Below are 19,882 nucleotides of genomic sequence, written 5' to 3'. Positions count from 1 at the left end.
CGTTGAGTTTTTATCGAATCTCCGGGTCGCGTGTTGCCTGAATTTGACAAATTCCCGTTAGCGACACGCGTCGCTATATTATTCCTGTTTTTGGACCTTTTGTGAATGCCTTTAGTTGTGTCTTGTGGTACAGTTACCGTGCTGTTGTTGCTAATAAAAAAAATGGATATGTGGGTAGTTTGGTCCTTGACCAAACCTTACCTCAAAGACTTGGCTTGTCTAAATTTTAATATAATAGTTGGGATAGCAAATTTAGCATCTTTGTCATAAATAATGCCAACCTATTGTTATATTTTCACTGGGATGTGAATAAATATCAACCTGATTCATATTTTGTGCATGTTTTCAACCCCAAAATAAAACTCCCACGACCTGGTAGCACTGGCTGAACTAAACCTCTGAACTGACACTTGTGTAAATATTTCAGAGTGACATTTTTGTTTTAATATGATTTTTGGCAGGCCTGAGCTGCTTACCCTCCTTTCGTTTGATGATCAATAGTGCGTCCTTAATGGGTTTGTTCAGTGGCGTGTGCAAAGTTAAAAACGTTGCCTGCAGAAATATTTGCACAATTCATTTGATTCCTTGAGTGCTGCACTCACTGCTGTTTGTTGGGAAACCCTCTTTTTTAGATTTGTTTGTCGGGCTGAACGATCCGCCACTGTCGAGACTTAAAAGCATCACCTTTCTGGCCCAGGGATTGCACTAATTAATGCATGTTTAGGTGTTTTATGGCAGAGTTCCTATTAATTATGAACCAACCATTTCGTGTCCCTATGACAATGAAAATTTTACAACAGGTAACTTACAAAAAGCAATGAAACTTGCTTTTTTATTAAATAATAATCTGATATTCTTGGCGGCACTTAAAGTTGTTGTATCACAATGTACACGTTCATTGTTGGTGATGTTCGTGATACGGAGTTTTGACTGCAGTAAAATTAATTTTCCAAGCGGCAAAGAAGCGGCATTGTTCCTTTGCCACATTTCTGGTGATTCGATTACGGTCGCAATGTTGCAACGGCAACATTTGTGCCCCAACACCGCCCAACCCAAGAACCCAAAGACTCCCCCTTGGCTTTTGTTGGGTTTGTTTGTTTTGTAAAACAGGCACGTTCACCTGTCTTCCTCCCATGCCCCTCCACCGTTGTTGCGTCGCCAGGTAAATGCCACTTAACGTTCATTTTTGCCTTTCTGCACCATGATTTTTTGGGCTTTTATTTGCATCGCAAATTATGCTCGCTTTTCTTCTTCTGCTTACCACTCCAGCTGCAAACAATCTGCTGCTTCTTCTTCTTGCACTTCTTTTATTTATTGCCAATTGCAAATGTCTGCGGTGGCGGTTCTTTCTCTCCCTCTCCTCTCGTTCTCCTCTCCTGCCATACAATTCAATTATTTTTCATTTTCCTGTTTTGTCTTCTTAAATCGCTGTCTGGTAACTACAACAACAAATACGGCTACAACAACAGCAGTGAGAGTAGAATTAACCTGCATGCAGCAATTGCCACCCACCCCCACCCTCATCGGGCTATCTCGCTCGCTCGCTGATGGGCATTGCATAAAACACACACAACGAAATATCTACATCTGCGTTTGTTTTTATGTTGCAACGGTCTCTCGCTTTGCTCTCCGTATCTCTCACTCTCTTTCTCTCCGAAGTTGCTCTCCGAAACTGTTCTTAGGCTGGATGGGAACAGTTTTGTGTTGTATTAAAGTTTATAGTTATAGAAATAAATATACAAAATCTTCATGAATTTGTGGGTTATTAATACTTTTATTATATTTAAACAATATTTACGTGTATAATATGCAAAAAAAAGTGTTAGTGCCTTAAGTATAATTGAAGCTCATCTGTTGACCGGTCTAAAAACGATGTTACAAGCAATAAACTCCTTAACCCATAAACAACAAAGCACCATTATTATATGCATATGTACATATGTAGTTGTTCTTCTATAGCCAGATATTTATCCCTTTCTAATGGGTGTCATAAAATAAAATAACAATTACTACAGCGACTAACAGGTACTTCTTGGCCAAGGAATTTCAGCTATAATTTGCAGTCCCCCTGCTAACTTGGTCAGTCTTCTTTTAATTTATTGCTCTTTGTCACATTTCTGTTTTGCTAAGCTTTTCTTTAGCCTTCGCTCTTCCTGGTCATTACAGTGTTGTTTTTGCTGCTGCTGCGCTTTTTTTTATTACACCAACAGTATTACGACATGCAGTTTATGTTGTTGTAGTTCGGCTGCATTTGAATCCAAATCTTTGTTGCTCAAAGTGAGAGACAGGGAGAGAGAGAGAGTACACGGCGTATGTGAAAGATTCACTTTTACACATCCAAAAAAGAGATGTGAGTTATTTTAAATGTAGTATTAAATTAATCTGAATTTTTGCCATATTAGGCAATTATTTGATATCATTTTTTGATCATGATCTTTTGTAAATATTCTTTTTGGAATTCAAACTGAAATATTGTTTTTATGTATAAAATTTGTTAGAGCTGCATTTCTTTCTGTGCACCTGAGTTATACCGTTGCACAGCCTATACTTTCGACGTCACTCCTCGTGATGCATGTGGCTTAACACTCAATGGTGTTTTCATGAATTTGAATAAATTTGCACCTTGCTAATTGTTCTCAAGTACCTAAATCCCACTCCCAAATGCTCACTGGGTAACGTTTTCCAGTTAACTTATGTATGTGCCTCCGTTTGCTACTCAACTCCTTCATGTATGTTTGAACCTACGAATGTATGTTTATTTTTATGCTGCCGCCGTGTGTTCTTCTGTTTTTTTTTACCGTCTGCACACCGGTGAGTGCGAGTGAGTGTGCGTCTGGCCTACGTGCAGACATGCACTCACACTGGCGCAACAGCAACAACAATACATACAGACGTCTCAATAATCCCCCACGGAAAACCGGCTGCCAGCCAAACCAACAACAACAATGCAGCACGCTCTCTGAGAGCGCTTCTACTCTCCCGCTCGCTCCTGTGCAGTGTAGCTTCTAAGCGCTCGGATGGAAACTGGCCAGTTTATTCGAATTTCGAACTCCGTACGGCCATGCAGCAACTATAGCTCCGTAGCTTACTCTTTGGCCATGCAGCTCCGCCGACGCTGCAGCCTCCGTGCATGTGAACCAGAAAAACAGTGGATAATTTGTTGATTTTCGGTTAAGCGAGATATCGAGCGTGTGTGTTTTTGACACCTCCAATTAAGTTTAGTTCTGTATGTGTTTTATTTGAAAAAAATTCATGTGGCCGCTGTTGGCTCTTGCATGTTTTTCCAACAAGAAAAAACGCCAAGTTTCCATTTAAAAGAAATTAAGTTTCGTTGAGGAAAAAAAGTTTAAACGTCGACGGTGATGTGTGTGCGCGCGTGAGAGAGAAGGGAATACGAAACAAGAAGTGACAGAGAGCAAGAGCCAGCCCAGTCGCCGCCACATAAAAAGTTATTCACCCCAACAACAACAAGAAAAGCAATAGCAATAGCAACAACAAAAACGGGAGAGAGCGGCGGAGGTGGTTCTCACGTATGCGCTGTGATTTTGTGATTGTGTTTGCGAGTGTTTGCGTGCGTGAGTGTATACAAAATACAGGCAGCATACAAAATAATAATATTGAAAGCGATACAACAACAAAGGCCGTCCCGTCGAAGACGAAACGTCCAAAACGGAAGAACTGGAGAGCCTGTCCAGTTAATTACGGAGCACAAAGTAGAATCGAACAGCAAAGGTGAGAGAGAGAGTGAGGAGGGATAGGGGTCAACCTGGCTCTCTCGCAAAGAAGACGGGGGCGAGGAGCGGCCAAAATGATGATGATGGACACCATGGACACCTCGCAATCGCAGCCGATGGACGTGGCTCCGGCCGTAGCAGTGGCAGCCACTTCGGGCGCAGCTCTGGTGGACTTTACCGCTGCCATGGTGAGCATGGCGGCCACCGCCGAGGCTGAGTCCGCCGAGAGCAACAACAACCACATCGACATGGCCGAGTACAAGGAGCACCGCAAGAACAAAAAAAAGAAACGCGAGAAGCGGGAGCGCGAGGGCAAGGAGCACCGGCATCACAAACACCGTGACCGGGAGCATCGCGAGCATCGACGACATCGCGACCGGGATCGGGACAAGGAGCGGGATCGGGAGGGACATCACCACCATCCAACGCACCACCACCCCAACAACAGCCAGCACTCGACCTCCGCCTCGTCGTCGCCTTCGTCTGCCTCTACCACGCCCTCGGCGACCATCGAATACGTGGGCGGATCGGCTTCCGCCTCGCCCTCTTATCTGGGTGGTGGAGCGACAGGGACGGGTGCAGCCGTAGGAGCCACCACCACATATCCGCACAACTTAAAAATACGCTTCCTGCTTTCCGGGGTAAGAATTTGACTTTGCCTCGGTCCGCCCCCCCCCCCCACCCCCCGCCTGCCATCGAAAAACACGGCGCCAAGCATATCCGTGCATCCAAGCATCTGTCCCTGCCAATCCCTCGAATCTATTTTCGGAGCTTCATGGAGGCTGTCTGGTCTGTCAACTAGGAAATGGTTGCAAACAGAAGCAGATCTAAAAGAGAAATTATTTCCATTTTAGCGAGTCTTCTCGAAACGATGATCCCATATGGTGATAAATATGTATTTTGATTCGTTGCTGTGGCAGGTGCTGTTAATTCAAATTATCAATGATCCTTGAATTCCAAGTAAAAATTTTATTGGTGCTAGGTTGTAGGAACTGATTTGTTATCTCGCTGAGAATGGCAAGATAGGCTGCAACATTTCGGAAATTTAACACATTCAAAGGTCGTTTTCGAGCACAAAAAAATAGAATCTCTTCTGTTTTTCATTTCGGACAAAAGCATGCTTTTACAATGAACACATTTTCAGGTAAAACATTCAAGCGAATTAATTGGAAAAAATAGTTTGACATCAGTATTCTCAGTTCGCTCAATCACTTCTTGTTTTTAAGTATTAACCGCAAACCTTGGGACATAAGAATTTTTCCAAATGTGATATTTGATCTCAACCCTTTCATTTTCGCTTAGAAACTGATCCGTTTTTTATTTGTCCCTTTTCTTTTTCTCATACTCATATCTCCCAACGTGAGTGATCGCCGTTTGTTTCCCATGATGCCCCGGGATACTGATCCAACCATTAGGGCCTCTTATTTAAATTCCAACCATCGGGAATGCGTTATATTTATTTAATGGATCCTTTATTTTAAAACAACCCCCATTGCGTCGCTGTTCGATTGCCAATGTCTTTGACACTCCATCAATAATTTAAACGAATTTTCACCGTGCAGTGCACAATGTGCAACATGCACCTGCAACTGTGGGACTGAGCCACCTGCCCCGAATGCTGGAAAACAAAAGGAGCGATGAGAGGGAAGACACCTTCAATTACGCCGGGCTCCGCCCCTCGCCCGCATCCACTTTCCCTGCGCCGTCCTTCCACTCCAATTGGCCTTAAAACGCATATATCAGAGTTGTGACACATGGTGCTCGATTATTGATTAGTGTAAGTGCCATTAAGGGCGGACTCTACTCCTGCTAGTCCTCCTCCTTCTCCTGCTTCCTGCTGCCTTATCCAGGACTACGTGACCGACCAGCAGAGGGGATTCCGGGCAGACAGCTGTTTGCCTTATCCTTGCCGTTTCCCCTTCAGAGGGCAAAAACTTATCCCGAAAACAGGCCGGCTTCGCTGGCTGCCTGGGCATATCCCTGGGATATCGCATTGTATCCTGGCCGGGGTCGTTTCCTTCTTCTGGCCTTGTACAATACAGACAGTCAGCATGGCACATTTGCGCCTAGTTTACGACAGCTGCCAAGCATCTTCCTCGCTCCCTCGTGGCTACATCTTGAGCTCGTTCCTCGGATCTACCCTTACGTTTTGGTGCCTGTGTGCTTGCTGTTGTTTCCTGGCGGCTGATTGATCCTCGCTTCGATCTTGTTACAGCTGCCGATTCTTAGATCCCAGGTATGCGGGCCTGGGATCTGTATTAACTCACCTTTCCTTACTGCTGTCATCTTGTTGTTTTTCGCTTGTCCCAACTTTTGCTCTAATTGTTATTTTAATTGGTAAGCGCGTCATGGTTTTTCGTTCAGTGGTAGATTAAACTGTAAAGAAAACATTTTTATAAGCACTGCTTTCCTGGGATTCCCTTTAATATTTATTTATTCCGAGCACTTTAAAAACATTGTCCCATCCAGGGATACTTTAAAATTTGCTTAGCAATTCTACAAAACCACTTGTACGTGTCCTATTTCTTATCCAAACATCATACTTCGAGTTTTCTGTGTGGGATTTCCTTTCCTATTTATATGAAGATGCACGGATTCACTTATTTTATAATAAAGGACTTTTGTACAACATTTTAGATTGGTTCGGGGCCTTTTCTTGGCGTATAATACTTTGAGGACTTAAGCTTATTATATTCCTGAGGCTTCTAGGCTTCTAGGCAAATACAAATAGATGGGGCTTAGTTAATTTAATTTATGAACCCTCTAGTTCATCTGTTAAGTCCTTTGCAATCATCCAGAAGGCACTTACCGAAATCCTATCCATATATTCCCTTTGATCGCCCAATTATCCCCTAGATAAGTAGAAAGTTGTAGTTTCCCCTTTGCTAGACATTCCGTTTCCCACTTAAGGCCTTAATTCAATAAGGGATATACATACCAGACGTTTTGTTTATTTGTTGAAATCTGAGCAATTTTGCTTGATTTTGCTTTCTACCAGCAACGACTACGTTTCATTAGGCATTTACAAAAAAATACCGCTTTATTCAATTTGAATAATTCTATCGTTTATTTGGCGACTTGCTTGTTGTTTACTTGGATATTTTCGTCGCTTATGCGAATTCTTTCCGCAAAGGGGACAAGGACAACCCTTTTATGCGACCATTAACCCACAGCATTGTTTGCCAGAAAGAGACGGTAAATCGCGAAGGGGTAGGAGTGAGAAAGCAGTCATTCGAGCGCAGACACGCTAATATAATATTTATAGTTGGTGTTTTGCTTCCGGCTGCCTGAGCTTAGCTGGGCTCCTTTTATTGAATTGAATTTGTCGCACAATGGGAATAAAATTGAAATGTGTCCAGGAAGCGATTTCCGAATGCAAAGCACGCTCAAGTTGTCGAAAAAAATATGTCTGTATAGCATAGGGGTTGCTTCGCTATCCTGATTCAGCTCCGACTTCAGGCCATTAGCTGCAGCAACAGGATAATCACGATTGCGGCAGCTGGCTAGCAGGAGAATCACAAAAAAAAGCCGAGGGTTAGAAAACAATTCGAAAAGCTTGGGATGAGTACAGAACTTGACCATGAAAAAGGATGAACTCGATTCTCAATTACAAAACATTTCGCATTTAAAACTTTGGCTTACAGTAGAACTTAACAAACTTTTAAACTGTATTGAAATACTGTGTGCCCATTAAAAGTATATTATTTTTAATTTTATGTTTGACAAAATACTACACTTTTCATAAACACCTTTTGATTGTAACTCGATGTTTGGCCGGTTCTTCCTTTTCTTGACCTGAATCTAATGAGGCATGAAGGTGTTTTTGTCGGTTTTGGAAATTTGAAACCGGAGTTTTTGAGAGCAACAGGCATGCGCCGCCACCTCGTTGTTGAGAGATCCCAATTAAACGGGATTTCCTATTGGGAAAACCACCCATCAGGTGGCAACGCCGTTCGTTCATGGGCTTTTCTTTATTGTCTCTTTTTGTCTACGTGACCAAACTTCATTGCATGTGGATGTGTGTGTGTGTGTGTGTGTGTGTGTGTGTGTGTTATGTTGCACCCCCAACCCCGATATTAAAGAGCAACAACAATAGAGAGGAAGTCTGATGACACAACGAAAGCGGAGGGAGACGGAGAAGTAGCTATTGGGAGAGAGAGAGAGTGAGTGGAGTGTGAGAGGGGGTGGGCGAAATCAAAATGAGCGGAGTTGTAGTTACTCTCTCGGTAGGCCATGCTCTTTATTGTTTTTTTTGTACATTCGGTGCATGTAACATTTGTTGCCCCACACAAACCGACGTATAAATATACATATAGTATATAATTCAGCTGCATATGGCAGCATATGTCGAGGCAAAACCACAAAAGTAAAAACGGTACAACAGCAAGAACAACGTGAAAAACTCGCCCAGCATTGCAGCAACATTTGTTGCAGCTGCAGCCTGGATGTCTTGGATTCCTTTCAAAACTCTGACTCACTTACTTGTTCCGTTCGTTTTTTTTTTAAATATATATTTCTCCTTTTTTTTTGGGTGTGCAGCAACATCAGCGATAAGAGCTTGTGAGTTGCATTACTGTGGCAGTCTTTTTATCTATATGGAACACATATGTATGTAGGTTGTGAATGCAGCCTTCTCTTTCTGTCATCCACCCGCATGCATCATTTGCAGCAACAACAATGGCTTGCTGTGATTGCTGGTTCAGCTCAACAGTTAACAGCCTGTTATGGGCCTGTTAATCAAGCTGTGCTCTCTGGTGCTTTCCAGTTCCAGTGTCTTCTGCGATTGTTATTCTTCGATGGTGTTGTAAACATGTGTTTACATGGCTCACCACCAACCGGATGTTGCTAATGACCGCAAAGCTAAAAAGCAAATCGACCAAGGAACGAACACCATTATTTACACCGATATGGATTCCCCTTTGGGAAACTTTTGATAAAGTTTTGACGAATGATTTTTGAAACATTCTGTGAGGGTATCATTTAAATGATTGAAATATAGATATCGGATTTTTTTAGTAGAGAAATATTGCAACAAGTGAATGGACATTTCTTTGAGAATTAGACTTTAAGATCGATTTTTCCTATAAACTTTTCCCGTGCTCTTATCCAAATGTCTGGCAGCTAGATATTTGGTACAAATCAAATATAAATATTAAAGATGATGAAAAATTAAAAATTTAATTAATTAAAAATTAAAAAGATGTTTTAAAATATGTGATAGCAAATAATAATGTCGTCGCTTAAGAGGATCTATAATTATATATTACATTTCTCATTAACATTATCGCAAAGCCCATGCAGGGAAATACCAACTAAAACATTTTTATTTGCGTCATAAGTACTTGTCGTGAGCAAGCTTTAAAGTTTTCAAATATTTGTAATCAGAGAACGGAAGTTTCTGATGCAAAACCATAACAACCCTCAACTGTTTCATAAAGTCCCCCTTTCGTCGTGTATTACGAAACACAAATAGGGCTAACAAATTCTTGGTTGTCATATTCGCAGACCTTATCGTATAGTTAGTAGTATGGGTTTTTATCAGTTAGTTTTATTTGCTTCTGAATCACAATCCACGCATTCACATACTAATTTACCACTTCCTGTCTTCTTTTCGCCTGCAGCAACGTACCGAACTCAGCCCGCCGACCCACCAAACATCCGCAACCGCCGAAGTAAATGCACCGCTGGCCAGCTCGACGAGTGCATCCATTGCGGTAACTGCGAGTGCGACGGCGGCATCAGCCCCTCCAGCAACGGGCACCACTACCTTAGGCAGCAGCATTAGCGGCAATGCTGGCTCAACCTCCAGCGGTAACAGTTCCGGAGTATCGGCGACTGGAGGAGCACAATCCGCCGTGGGGTCTGGCGGCTATCCAAAGACAGAATCGAGCAAGTCGAGTGGCACCGCAAGCGCAGGCAGTGGCAGTGGCAGCAGCAGCAATACAAGTAGCACCAAGCACGGCAGCAACATCAAGGATATTAGCAGCAGTAGCAATCAGCAGGCATCGACTGCGAGCAGCAGTAGTGCACCCAGCCTTTATGTCTCCGTGCCACTGTCCACGGCCAACGTACCTGGAATCAATCTGCCCACCAGCAGCACTAGCAGTAGTACCACCAGCGGTAAGTTTGAAAAAGGACACACAAGAGGAGTTACCCCGTAATGTGTATATATAAGTAATAGTTTACAATTTTAATGCTTGTGTTAACATTTATGTTTGCAGAATCCCATTCGGCATCGTCGCGCAGCAGTGGTGCACAATCTCAGCATCAGCAGCAGCTAAGCAATGCTTTGGTTGGTCCGCCCATGGGAGGATCCGCTGGGGCTTTTCATGGCGGAACAACCAGCGCTGGGTCCTCGTCGGTCATCCAGCAGCAGAGCGGCAAGTCATCGCCGGCTCTGGGCACGCTAGTCAGTGGCAACAGTGGTGGTAGCATAATCTCCGCCAGTGGCTTTCCACTACCGAGTGGTAATCTCACTGCCACGACCACTGAGAGCGGCAACTTGAAGATCAGCTATGAGAAACAGACGACACGAGTGCAACAATTGCAGGAGCAGGAGGCGCCACCGGCCAGACGCAGCAGGTATGTGTGCTCGACTATAAGTCAGCCACATTAGTGGCCTTATCGATTGGAATTTGTTGCTAGTGCTTTTGCTAGTACTTGATAGTTCTTTTAGTTTATATAAGATATAGTAGTAGATATATCTTTTCACAACCTTACTTTATGATTTTGTTGTTGTGTTGCTGTGAGTTTCCTCATTTTCACTCTGTGATATTTTGTTACGTTCTGTTCCTATGAAATCGAAAAGAATAGATTTTTAGGAATACTTGAATTTCGAGCCAGATTCGAGTTCGTATCTTTTTTAATAACATGAATGAAAGTAATAGAATCTTCCAAACTTCTTATTTGTTTCCCAAAAGATTCAGAACTGACTTGGATAATACCTTATTGTTTTCTCTCAGTTGCATCTCATTATCTGAAGCATTACTTTTCATTTCAATTCAATATTTCGTTCACTTGTGCTTATGTCCACGCAAAGTTGAAGAACGTAAATCCAGAATGCGCGATCTATAAAAATCACTTTGTCTCTCTCTCTCTCTCTCTCTCGTTTGCTTAATGTCTTCCTACACAAAACACGATTTAATCACCCAACCAACCCACCATCACACGTAGATCGCGCTCCGGTGAGAGTGGCAGTAGTCACCACCATGCCCATGCCCATCACCACCACCATCACCCCACCCATCACAATAGCCATCACCAACAAAATCCACAGCAGCAGCAACAGTTACACCAACAGCAGCAGCAAAACGCGTCATCGCATATGCACGCCTGCACCAACTCATCCTCATCCACCTCCACTTCCACCACCTCTTCCTCGTTGTCCGGCGGAACTGCCCCAGCCACGTCGTCCTCCAATTCCAAGGGTCCCTCGAGATCGGGCAAAAAGCGTGGCGCTGCAATGAATAAGAGCGAGAGTACGTCGGTGGCAACAACGGCAACACCAGCAACTGTTGCTGCCACACCAGCCGAGAAACAGAGTCGCCACAGTTCGCCTCACTACAGTGCAACGCCAACCCCGCCACCAACATCTACGCTACCACCAGTTGTATCCTCGCCGGTGGTGATGCTGCAATCTCTGTCCTCGTCCTCAATAGATTCCCCGCCAGCGACAGCAGCGGCTGGGGCGACTTCAAATAGCCGCAACACGCGCAATAACAGTAGCAATGGCAATCACAATGGCGAGCAGACATCCTCGTCCAGCTCGTCCTCTTCGTCCTCGTCTTCGGGTGGGGGCGGCACCAGTGGTGCGGCTAATGTGGTTAATCTGCTAGACTCTCCGGTTAATATGTCAGCTTCAGGAAACTATCGCAGCAGCAGCAACTCCACCGGAAATGCCTTGCCGGCGGCGAGCAGCAACGCCAGTCAAGCCAAGCCTCTGAATAAGAAAATGTTGCGTGCGCAGCAGACGCAGCTGTATCAGCAACAACAGCAGCAGCAGCAATATGCACCCCCCGCTAGATCCATTTCCCCTACAAATCTTAGCTCAGCCTCAGCTTCCAACTCAGCTAGCCTTACGCACTTGCAACAACAGCAACAGTCACATCAGCAACATGAAGATCTAGAGATTTTGCAATTCACTAATACTAATACCACTGCCTCTTCCAATACGCCCACGTCGAAACCCAACAACAGAACGCTTGATCTGAGCACGGCAAGCGCTTCATCGTCATCGCCATCTGCAGTGCCCGCGACAACATCTCCCTTGGTCGTACTGAGTAACCAATTGCCACTTAACTCGGTGGCAGCAAGTAGTTCCACCGGTGGTCTGAAGTTTACCTACGAGAGTCAGACCCAGATGGACGTGCCCATGATGCCTGTGAGCGCCATAAAGGATTCCCCGCCCAGTTCGCCCGGCTCAGAGATAGGATCGGCCATGCACTCCGCAACTACTGCACCCGGTTCCCTGACTGGAGCTTCGACAGCGGCGACTGCTCAACCTGGAAATGTACGGAAGCGTGGACGCAAGGCCAAAGATGCGACGATAGCTGCTGCAGCGGCGGCAGCGGCAGCAGCAGCTGCTCTCAGCAATTCTCAACAGGATCTCAAGGATGTGCGCATACTCCAGAATGGGGCGAGCAATACACCGGGCAATCCAGCTGGCAGCACACCAACGCCTCCTGCTACTCCCGCTTCGTCTAATGCTGTCAGCTCAGCCAGTTCGATCATTACACACACGGCCGCGCATATGCTGGGCAACCAGATCAACCCAAACAGCAGCGTGGCCCAGAAGCTGTCCGAGCAGCTGCACATGGAGGTCCAGGATCACTCGATCTACACTCCCGATTCAATGAACTCGCAATACGCCGGAGTTCCGTTCCCCGGCAAGCAGGTAAGGATCTTTAAATATATACCAAATGAATAAAATACAAATTATATTATTAGATGGAACAAACTTTAAATATAATGTTTTTTCTTCTTCCAGCGTAACTCCACTGCCGTTCCTAGCAACGCCACGCCAGCTCAAAATCCGCTGCAATCGATGTTCAGCGGTGGCGGCATGAACGGCAACATGCCCATTCCGCAAAGTCTGGAGCAGCTGCTGGAGCGCCAGTGGGAGCAGGGCTCGCAGTTTCTCATGGAGCAAGCGCAGCACTTTGACAGTGAGTATGAGTCGCATATCGGGAGCTAAATGCTTGTTCTATGAAATTAACACTTAATGTCTCAATCGCAGTTGCCTCGCTGCTTAATTGCTTGCACCAGCTGCAGAGCGAAAACCTCCGGCTGGAGGAGCATGTGACCAGCCTGATAGCGCGACGTGATCACCTGCTGGCGGTCAATGCGCGCCTGCAGATCCCGCTGAGTACCATCGCAAGCAACACCAAGGCCGAGGCGCATGGTAAGTAAGAGAGGGCGCCTGTTCTCTCTTGTACTTGGTGTCGGCACTTGCTGGCTCCAACCATGTGGCACTGGAGGAGCCCACATCCCACTTACACAGCCACTGCTCACAGACCAAATTTTGCGTTTAGTTATCTGTACATCCATATTTTGTTTGGTATTCGTTGTACATACAAATTGAATTCGAGTCCACTTCGAGTTGTAGTCTTAAGTAACTTATATTAAGTTAACAACTAATCTGGTTACCAATGGTCATCCGTATAAACAAATAATGTACATATATACATACACAGCTGTAAATCAAATTACAGATTGTTGCACAAAAGCAGTGATTGAGAAATTATCCATTGCATTTATCGACTACATTGACAACTCGTCATCTTTTTAAAACGGAATGCTTCTTTACCCTTATCATCGAACCATACCACGACTAGATAACTTTACCCTTATTTATACTTTTAAGTTAGTTATATGTATTTACGGAAAATACGGATCTAATTATACTTACTATTGTAACGAGATATGATTTCTTTGGTCAAGTTAATAGTTAAGTTCTTTGGATATTTAAAAGCAAATACTTTTCGATTTTATTTATTTACAAAATGAATAAAATGTTTAATATATTAAACACAAAACCAACACAAATTCTAAATTTATTTACTTAAGTTTTCGTTATCAGTGCCTAGAGTTTTCAGAGTTTGCTTAGCCAAATATTAACACGCTGGGTTGGTTGATGGTTAACTCCAGGGCAAAAGCTGTTACTTTTAGTTACACTTAAGTTCGTTGTGTTGCTGTCTGTTGCATGCAGAGAGGAAATCCCCACACCCACACACTAAGTTCAACACTCCTCTCTCTACCTACCATACCGCACTCACAAATTACAAACTAATACAATACCGCACAAACATATAAATTTCGTGGAGATGGAACAGCAACAACGGGGTACTCACAAATCTAACCAAAATGCTTACAGCCGCCATATCAACAACGGCAGCTCCAACAACCACAACAACAACCTCAACAACAACAGCAACATCAACTTGTACAACTTCTGTCATTTCCACAATAGCTTCCAGCGGCAACAGCAGCACCAGCACCATCGGACTCGGCAGCAGCACGAGTGCCCTTAATGCGGCCACAACAATCGCAGCAGCCGTCTCACTGGCAACAACGGCCATCAATACCACCATCCCCACCATGGCCAATAGCCGGCCAACAGTGGCTGCTGCGAGTTCCAGTGGAGTGCTCGACTATCGCGGACCAGGTGCAACCAGCAACAGCAGCAATAGCAACAGCAGCAACAATACAATTAGCAATAGTGTGAGCAACAGCAGTAGTAATCCTACAAGCTCTTCGAGTGCCAGCGTACCGCCTGCATCATCCATGTCGATCTCCGGCATGAGCATATCCAATGCAACCAATTTGGGAATGAGGTGAGATTTGCCTTACTGAACTTTAAAGCAGTGGTTTATACATCTTGGGTTATACCATTTTTACAGACACGTGTCTGCAGCCCATGGATCCAACAATGCTGGGAACAGCAACAGCAGCGTTTGGAGCTTAACTGCCAGTAGCACCGTCAACAGCAACAGTTTGCATCACCAACATTCATCGCAGCAGCAGCAGCAGCATCAGGCGCAACACCAGTCGCATCCGTTGCAGCAACAGCAGCAGCAGCAGCAACAAGTGCAACATCATCTGCATCAGTCGCACCACACCAGCGCTGCTGTGGCAGCCGCTCATATGCTTGGCGTGGGAATGAGCCTGGGCGCTGGAGGTGGTGCTGCCGGTGGAATTGGACGAGGTGGGTCAGCGACAGCCATGGCTGCAACAGCAGCAACAACCACAACTACTTTTACGACCACAGCGGGCACGGGCATGGGTCAGCAGCACCACCACCCACACCCACACCAACATCCTAGCATTCAGATTCAAGTGGGTGGCGGCGGCGTTGGCGTTGACGGTTTAAGTAGCACCTCCTCCTCCTATGCGGTGCACCACGCGGCTCTCTACAGCACGCATCATCAGGTAGTAGAGTGCGTGCGAGCGAGTTCCTGTGTGTGTGTCAGTGTGATTGTGGGCGCATGTCCTTGCCACATGAGAATCCATAATCATTAGCCAGTGCCTGTTATTCGTGCATTCAAACCTTTTAATTTTGCGTCAGCTCCATGATCATCTACGCATTACTCAGTCAGTCATTCATTCGATCAGTCAATCAATCGGAAAAGCGCAAGAAATTACAAAACACACAACGCCACTATTTCGATTTTCATCCGCTTCTATGCCCATAATAGCTCATTGTTAATATACCATTGCTGTTGGCAGCTAACCCGAAATTGTTTGTTGTTTTTGTGTGCCAGGCTGAAAGAGAAGATCAATTTGTGTATCCTTCTAAACCAAATTTTTAAAAATAATCCAAAAACTAGTGTAAAATCCTTAGTGAAAGCCTTACTCATCCTTGACTTTTTACTTTCAGTCCCAACTAAGGCGCGACGATAACCTCGCCAAAACTAGCTGAAAGTCGCACAGTGAGCAAGTCCTTCAGCAGCCGCAGCAACAGATAAAGTTAAAGAGAAAGCAGCAGTCACTGGCCAAACGAGGAGCCCGTCATAGCAGTACCAGTACCAGCAGCAGTAGCAGCAATCACGGCAGCAAAAAACTGCCCCAGCCCAGCAAATACAGCAAGCTAAGTGCGGCGGAGTCTAGCTTTCGGCAGCTGATCGACAAAAATGAAGATGATGTAGGTACCAGAAATTTGGGTCGCACTGTTTGTTCACGATACTAAGGCAGTTCTGTCATTACAGCTCAGCAGCAATAGCAGCTCTTCGACCTTTTCATCCTCCTCCCAGCAGCAGTCGTCGGTGGACTACGAGGCGGAGGACGAGAACGAAGACAAGCAGCGCAGGCCGTTGCATAAGAACGACAACGACAGTTTGCTGCACGTTCAAAATTTCCTCAAGTGCTTCGGACCGAATGCTTATGCATCGACCAAACCATCAACACCCACTCCAGCAATCGCATCAAAACCTCTAGCCATCGTTAAGTCCTCTGCCGGAGGGCAACTGCGTGCCTGGCGCCAGAATTATAGCTCTCCAATTAATGGAGTTCAGGCCGCCACCTCAATAGCAACATTACAGGCGGCCCAGTCGACGACAGCCGTAGCGGAAAACACAAGCACCAGCACTGCCATGTTTCAAGCCCAGGCCAGTGCGAACCAAAAGCCAACCAAGTTTCAAATAAACACAAAGTTTTTGCGCAAACCACGCAACAAACTACTGAAAATGCTGCCGACAGCGGCAGCTCTAGCTCCAGGTGCAGCGACCACTGAATTCAAGCAACAGGAGGAGCAACTGCAGCAGCCGCAGATGTTCAACGATGATTCCAACGCCAAATTCAAAGACTTTTCAATCGACTCGTTATTGAATAAGTAAACGTAAAACATTAACGGTTTAGCCTTATTATTTGTAGCATAATAGAAGAAATACATACAAACAGAGCCCGACCGCGTTCCTAGTTTCCTCCAACAGAACCACCACAAATTTTGTTTAGCCAATCGAGTAGCCACACCATGAACATAGCGACAACCTATTCTAACTAATTGTAGTTGTTTATTGTTTATTTATTATATGCGTATTGTATAACTAATGCCGCAATTCATAGCTAGCATAAGTATGTAAATATCTACTTAAATTCGATAATAAACCACAAACACGTGCTAGAATTTAGAACACGTGATTTTTTAAGGTTAAGGTTAAGGATGGAACCGATGGGCAGTCACTACTTATCGAGGGCGGCGTGCACGCGCAGCATCATCTCATTTTTGACGACTTCAGGCACCAAAGCGCGAGCCTGTTAAGATTTCAATTGATTGATAGAGTGCGCCAAAAACAAAAAAAAAAATAGTGGACATGAACCTACTTGCGGGACTATTTGGGCAGCCAGTTGGTCGCGGTTTATATTGTCCACTCCGCGCTCCATGATGATGTTTCGTATCATTTCCTTAATGTCCTTGTGCCATCCGCACTCCACAAGACGCGTGTGCAGCAGTTCCTTCAGGCTGTTGAGTTAACGAGAACGTCCAGGAGTAATGGCAATCGAATCCTCATGAGAAATACTTACGCGGCCTTATCTTGACTGCGTAACGTAGGCTTATATCCAGGATCGGGATCGGTTCCCGTTTCCTTGTTTATTGTCATGGTTCGAGTTTTAATTCGATTATCTCGTGTATTTTGAAAAGTACTTAAGCCCGAGTCGGTAAAATTCGTTTGGAAATCAAATGCAGTGTTTTGACGATGAACTGATTCCAGGAAACTTTACAGTTTCGGAACTCGTTTCAAATCCAGCAACGGGCATGATTTTTCTCACGATAGCATTGTCAAGAACTAAAAATGAAATTAACAACATAAACTAATCAGTGAATTTGTATAAAATTTATTAAGCGTAAAGTATTAGTTAATTTGATTATATACTTTTTTTATTAATGCGAAATTTACCCAGTAACCTTTGTCCCGTGACAGAAATTCAAAATATCTCTCAGTGACTGAGAACTATTCGTGAATACTGTAATCACATACTGAATAATGTAATCGCAATAATCCCATCTCTAAAAATAAATGTTTTTGTTTTGATTTAAAAACAAGTCCTCGATGGATTTGCTTCTAGAAGTTGAAATATGGCATGAACTTAGCTTTGAAGTCCTTGAACCCGAACCCGAGGTATATGTATAATGAATTGCTGGCCACAGAAATCCTGCTCGTGCCCTTCTCAGGCCGTTAACTTCTTCGTAAGAAGTTGCATCTTCACCAGTCTGCTTATTGACTTTAATGACTTATCCTTGCAGCACACATCGACCGTCCGCTCGCTGTGCGACACACCATATAGTGCTTATCCGTGTCACCTGTTATCAATTCCTGGAAAACCACTTCGTTCTCACCGTGCACTATATTCAAGAATCTGCAGCTATTAACCGCTTTCTCAGCGTTTCAACTATTCGCAGAGGTGCGTCAGAAAGGTTCCCTTTTTATTTGGCTAAAATCCTCAGATAGAGCCAAACGGAACATAGTAGCCCAAACTCTTGAAAGTTTCAACTTAAACGGGGATGCTCCAGTGATTGTTACGGAATATGACGAGAGCTTCAAAACTGCGTTTGAAAACCAGGTTCACTGTGCTACGGTACACAGTTGATCAGGGCTGCAATTTCTATATGAAAAGTGAGTAGAACATTTGGAAGCCATCCGTTTGTCGCGATCTGTAAATTGCACGCCATTGAACAGAATAATTGGGACGTTTAAAGATGTCCAGCACGATTAAGGAGTAATGTAATGGCCGTGATTAGTTTCTTGCCGAACTTCGAGAACTCTGCAAGGGAGTTGGAAGCCGTCACAAAACCCACGCTGCACTGGGTGATTCCGCATTTACGAAAACTGTCTTCCGATGTCGTGGCTGAGGAACTTCACTTTTCACCCACAACAAACTGCGACGTTTCAAGGAATCCTAAAAGCAAGCTAGAATAAGCAATGGAGTCCAACTATGTGGAGTCCAACAGCCAGAGTAAAAGGTTCCCCGTTAAAATGACAGCAACGACTTAGTAGCCCGCGAAATCAACGGATATCTGATTATGCAGGTAGTGCTGAACACTGATTTCAAAACGCACCACTGGTGTAAGGCCCCGAATGCCAGTTTTCACTCCTCTATAAAGTCAGTTGCAAGGTATTTGCTCGAAATACGCTGTTCCACGCCCAAAATCTAATTAGCGCGTCATCTGGATCCACAGGAGACTTAGATCGGGCTTGGACTAAACTTGTTTTCTAAATCATAACACGAAAAATGTTTAATATTGTTTTTTCAAGTGTATTTTATGTTTAAAATGTGTTGGTTTATCGTTTTCAGTCATATACCTTAAGTTATATTGTTTGTAAAGCCCATAGAACAAATATATATTGAAAACACTCCTGTAATATCCCAGAGCACAACAAGCGATGTGGTTTAATATTAAATGCTTATTAAACTTATTTGGGTTGCTATTGCATGATTTCGAAATTCAAAGCTTAAAAGTATAAATGACTAAGCAAGTCGACACAATTAAAAATATTCTGTTATTTAAGTATGGAGAGAAGAGCAAAAAATTGTTACCTGGCAACTCTGGTGTAAAATAGGTTGGTAGCCCCAAATGTGTATGTCAAAAAAATGTAGAATGTATTTATAGTAGAGCTGGAAAACCTCGATGTTTTTCAGTTTTTCAATACATTGAGCGTTTTGGAAAGCAATCGATGTTTTCTCCGCGCTAACACAGACACATTAATAGAGCGAGAGAAACAAATAGGTTGTTTAATTTTATAAGGAATAGAAATGTTAGTTTTCCTTATTTGATTAAAGAAAAATAAAAATTAATTGGAGGTGTTGGAAGAGCGATTAAGGTTGGAGAAAAAGTACTAGATATGCTACTTTTCATCAACATATGATGTGTTACATTGTATATTGTTTAATCAATGAACTAAAACGTTTTTGTTTTTTTTTTAAACAAATTTATTTTAATTCCTTTGCAGTCCTTCTTGCATTTTTCTTAAGGGCTATTGTAATATTATTTACATATACTGCAACGGTATAAAAACTTCGGTTCACGCTAAGCTAAAGTTCTACCGTTTTTTTTTTTTTTCAAAACAATGATAGTATCGATGTTTTACAAATTTCAACAAATCAATATTGGCATATGTAGGTATGCATTCAACATGTTGTTGGATCAGGTAGTA

The 19,882-nt window shown here is 43.8% G+C and overlaps 2 protein-coding genes and 2 long non-coding RNA genes across 18 annotated transcripts in view, besides 1 other annotated feature; 2 read left to right on the top strand and 2 right to left on the bottom strand.

The window, feature by feature from the left end:
- The window catches only part of Alh (Alhambra), a 29,590-nt gene extending 12,733 nt beyond the window's left edge, over positions 1-16,857 (top strand). For 4 of the 13 annotated variants that reach the window (NM_079526.3, NM_001275399.1, NM_169171.2 and 1 more), the window contains exons 6-10: positions 9,356-9,854; positions 9,956-10,316; positions 11,931-12,627; positions 12,721-12,898; positions 12,970-13,770. In NM_079526.3, the coding sequence (NP_524250.3) occupies positions 9,356-9,854; positions 9,956-10,316; positions 11,931-12,627; positions 12,721-12,898; positions 12,970-13,142 (1,908 nt within the window). In that variant the 3' untranslated portion in view covers positions 13,143-13,770. Of the gene's footprint in view, positions 1-3,028; positions 4,376-9,355; positions 9,855-9,955; positions 10,317-10,907; positions 12,628-12,720; positions 12,899-12,969; positions 13,771-14,106; positions 14,567-14,632; positions 15,162-15,609; positions 15,874-15,937 lie in introns of those variants that run through there. The other 9 variants (NM_001104227.3, NM_001170065.2, NM_001275401.1 and 6 more) reach the window with 8 other exon arrangements.
- lncRNA:CR45906 (long non-coding RNA:CR45906) lies at positions 1,189-1,441 on the bottom strand. The gene has a single exon (NR_133349.1). It is a non-coding gene; the product is annotated as a long non-coding RNA:CR45906 (long non-coding RNA).
- Positions 16,726-17,518, bottom strand: e(y)2b (enhancer of yellow 2b). Of its 2 annotated transcripts, none has more exons than NM_001300275.1 (3): positions 17,253-17,518; positions 17,052-17,190; positions 16,726-16,982 (listed from the first exon to the last, which is right to left on the bottom strand). In NM_001300275.1, the coding sequence occupies exons 1-3, from the start codon at positions 17,327-17,329 to the stop codon at positions 16,911-16,913; spliced, it is 288 nt and encodes a 95-aa protein (NP_001287204.1). In that variant the 5' UTR covers positions 17,330-17,518; the 3' UTR covers positions 16,726-16,910. The 2 variants fall into 2 exon arrangements, with proteins under 2 accessions (NP_001287204.1, NP_652310.1); NM_144053.2 differs by having other exon boundaries at positions 17,253-17,415.
- Positions 17,519-17,745: 227 nt separating this feature from the next.
- lncRNA:CR43685 (long non-coding RNA:CR43685) lies at positions 17,746-19,106 on the top strand. 2 transcript variants are annotated; one of them, NR_073988.1, is made up of 3 exons: positions 17,746-17,848; positions 17,974-18,343; positions 18,407-19,106. It is a non-coding gene; the product is annotated as a long non-coding RNA:CR43685 (long non-coding RNA). The 2 variants fall into 2 exon arrangements; NR_073989.1 differs by having other exon boundaries at positions 17,746-17,916.
- A 755-nt stretch (positions 19,107-19,861) lies between these two features.
- Positions 19,862-19,882: part of a mobile genetic element that runs on past the window's edge.

Source organism: Drosophila melanogaster, chromosome 3R, assembly GCF_000001215.4.
Source record: "Drosophila melanogaster chromosome 3R".
In the NCBI taxonomy this organism is placed as follows: domain Eukaryota; kingdom Metazoa; phylum Arthropoda; class Insecta; order Diptera; family Drosophilidae; genus Drosophila; species Drosophila melanogaster.
Note: the sequence above shows the minus strand (reverse complement) of the source record. Positions and strands in the feature narration are given on the sequence as shown.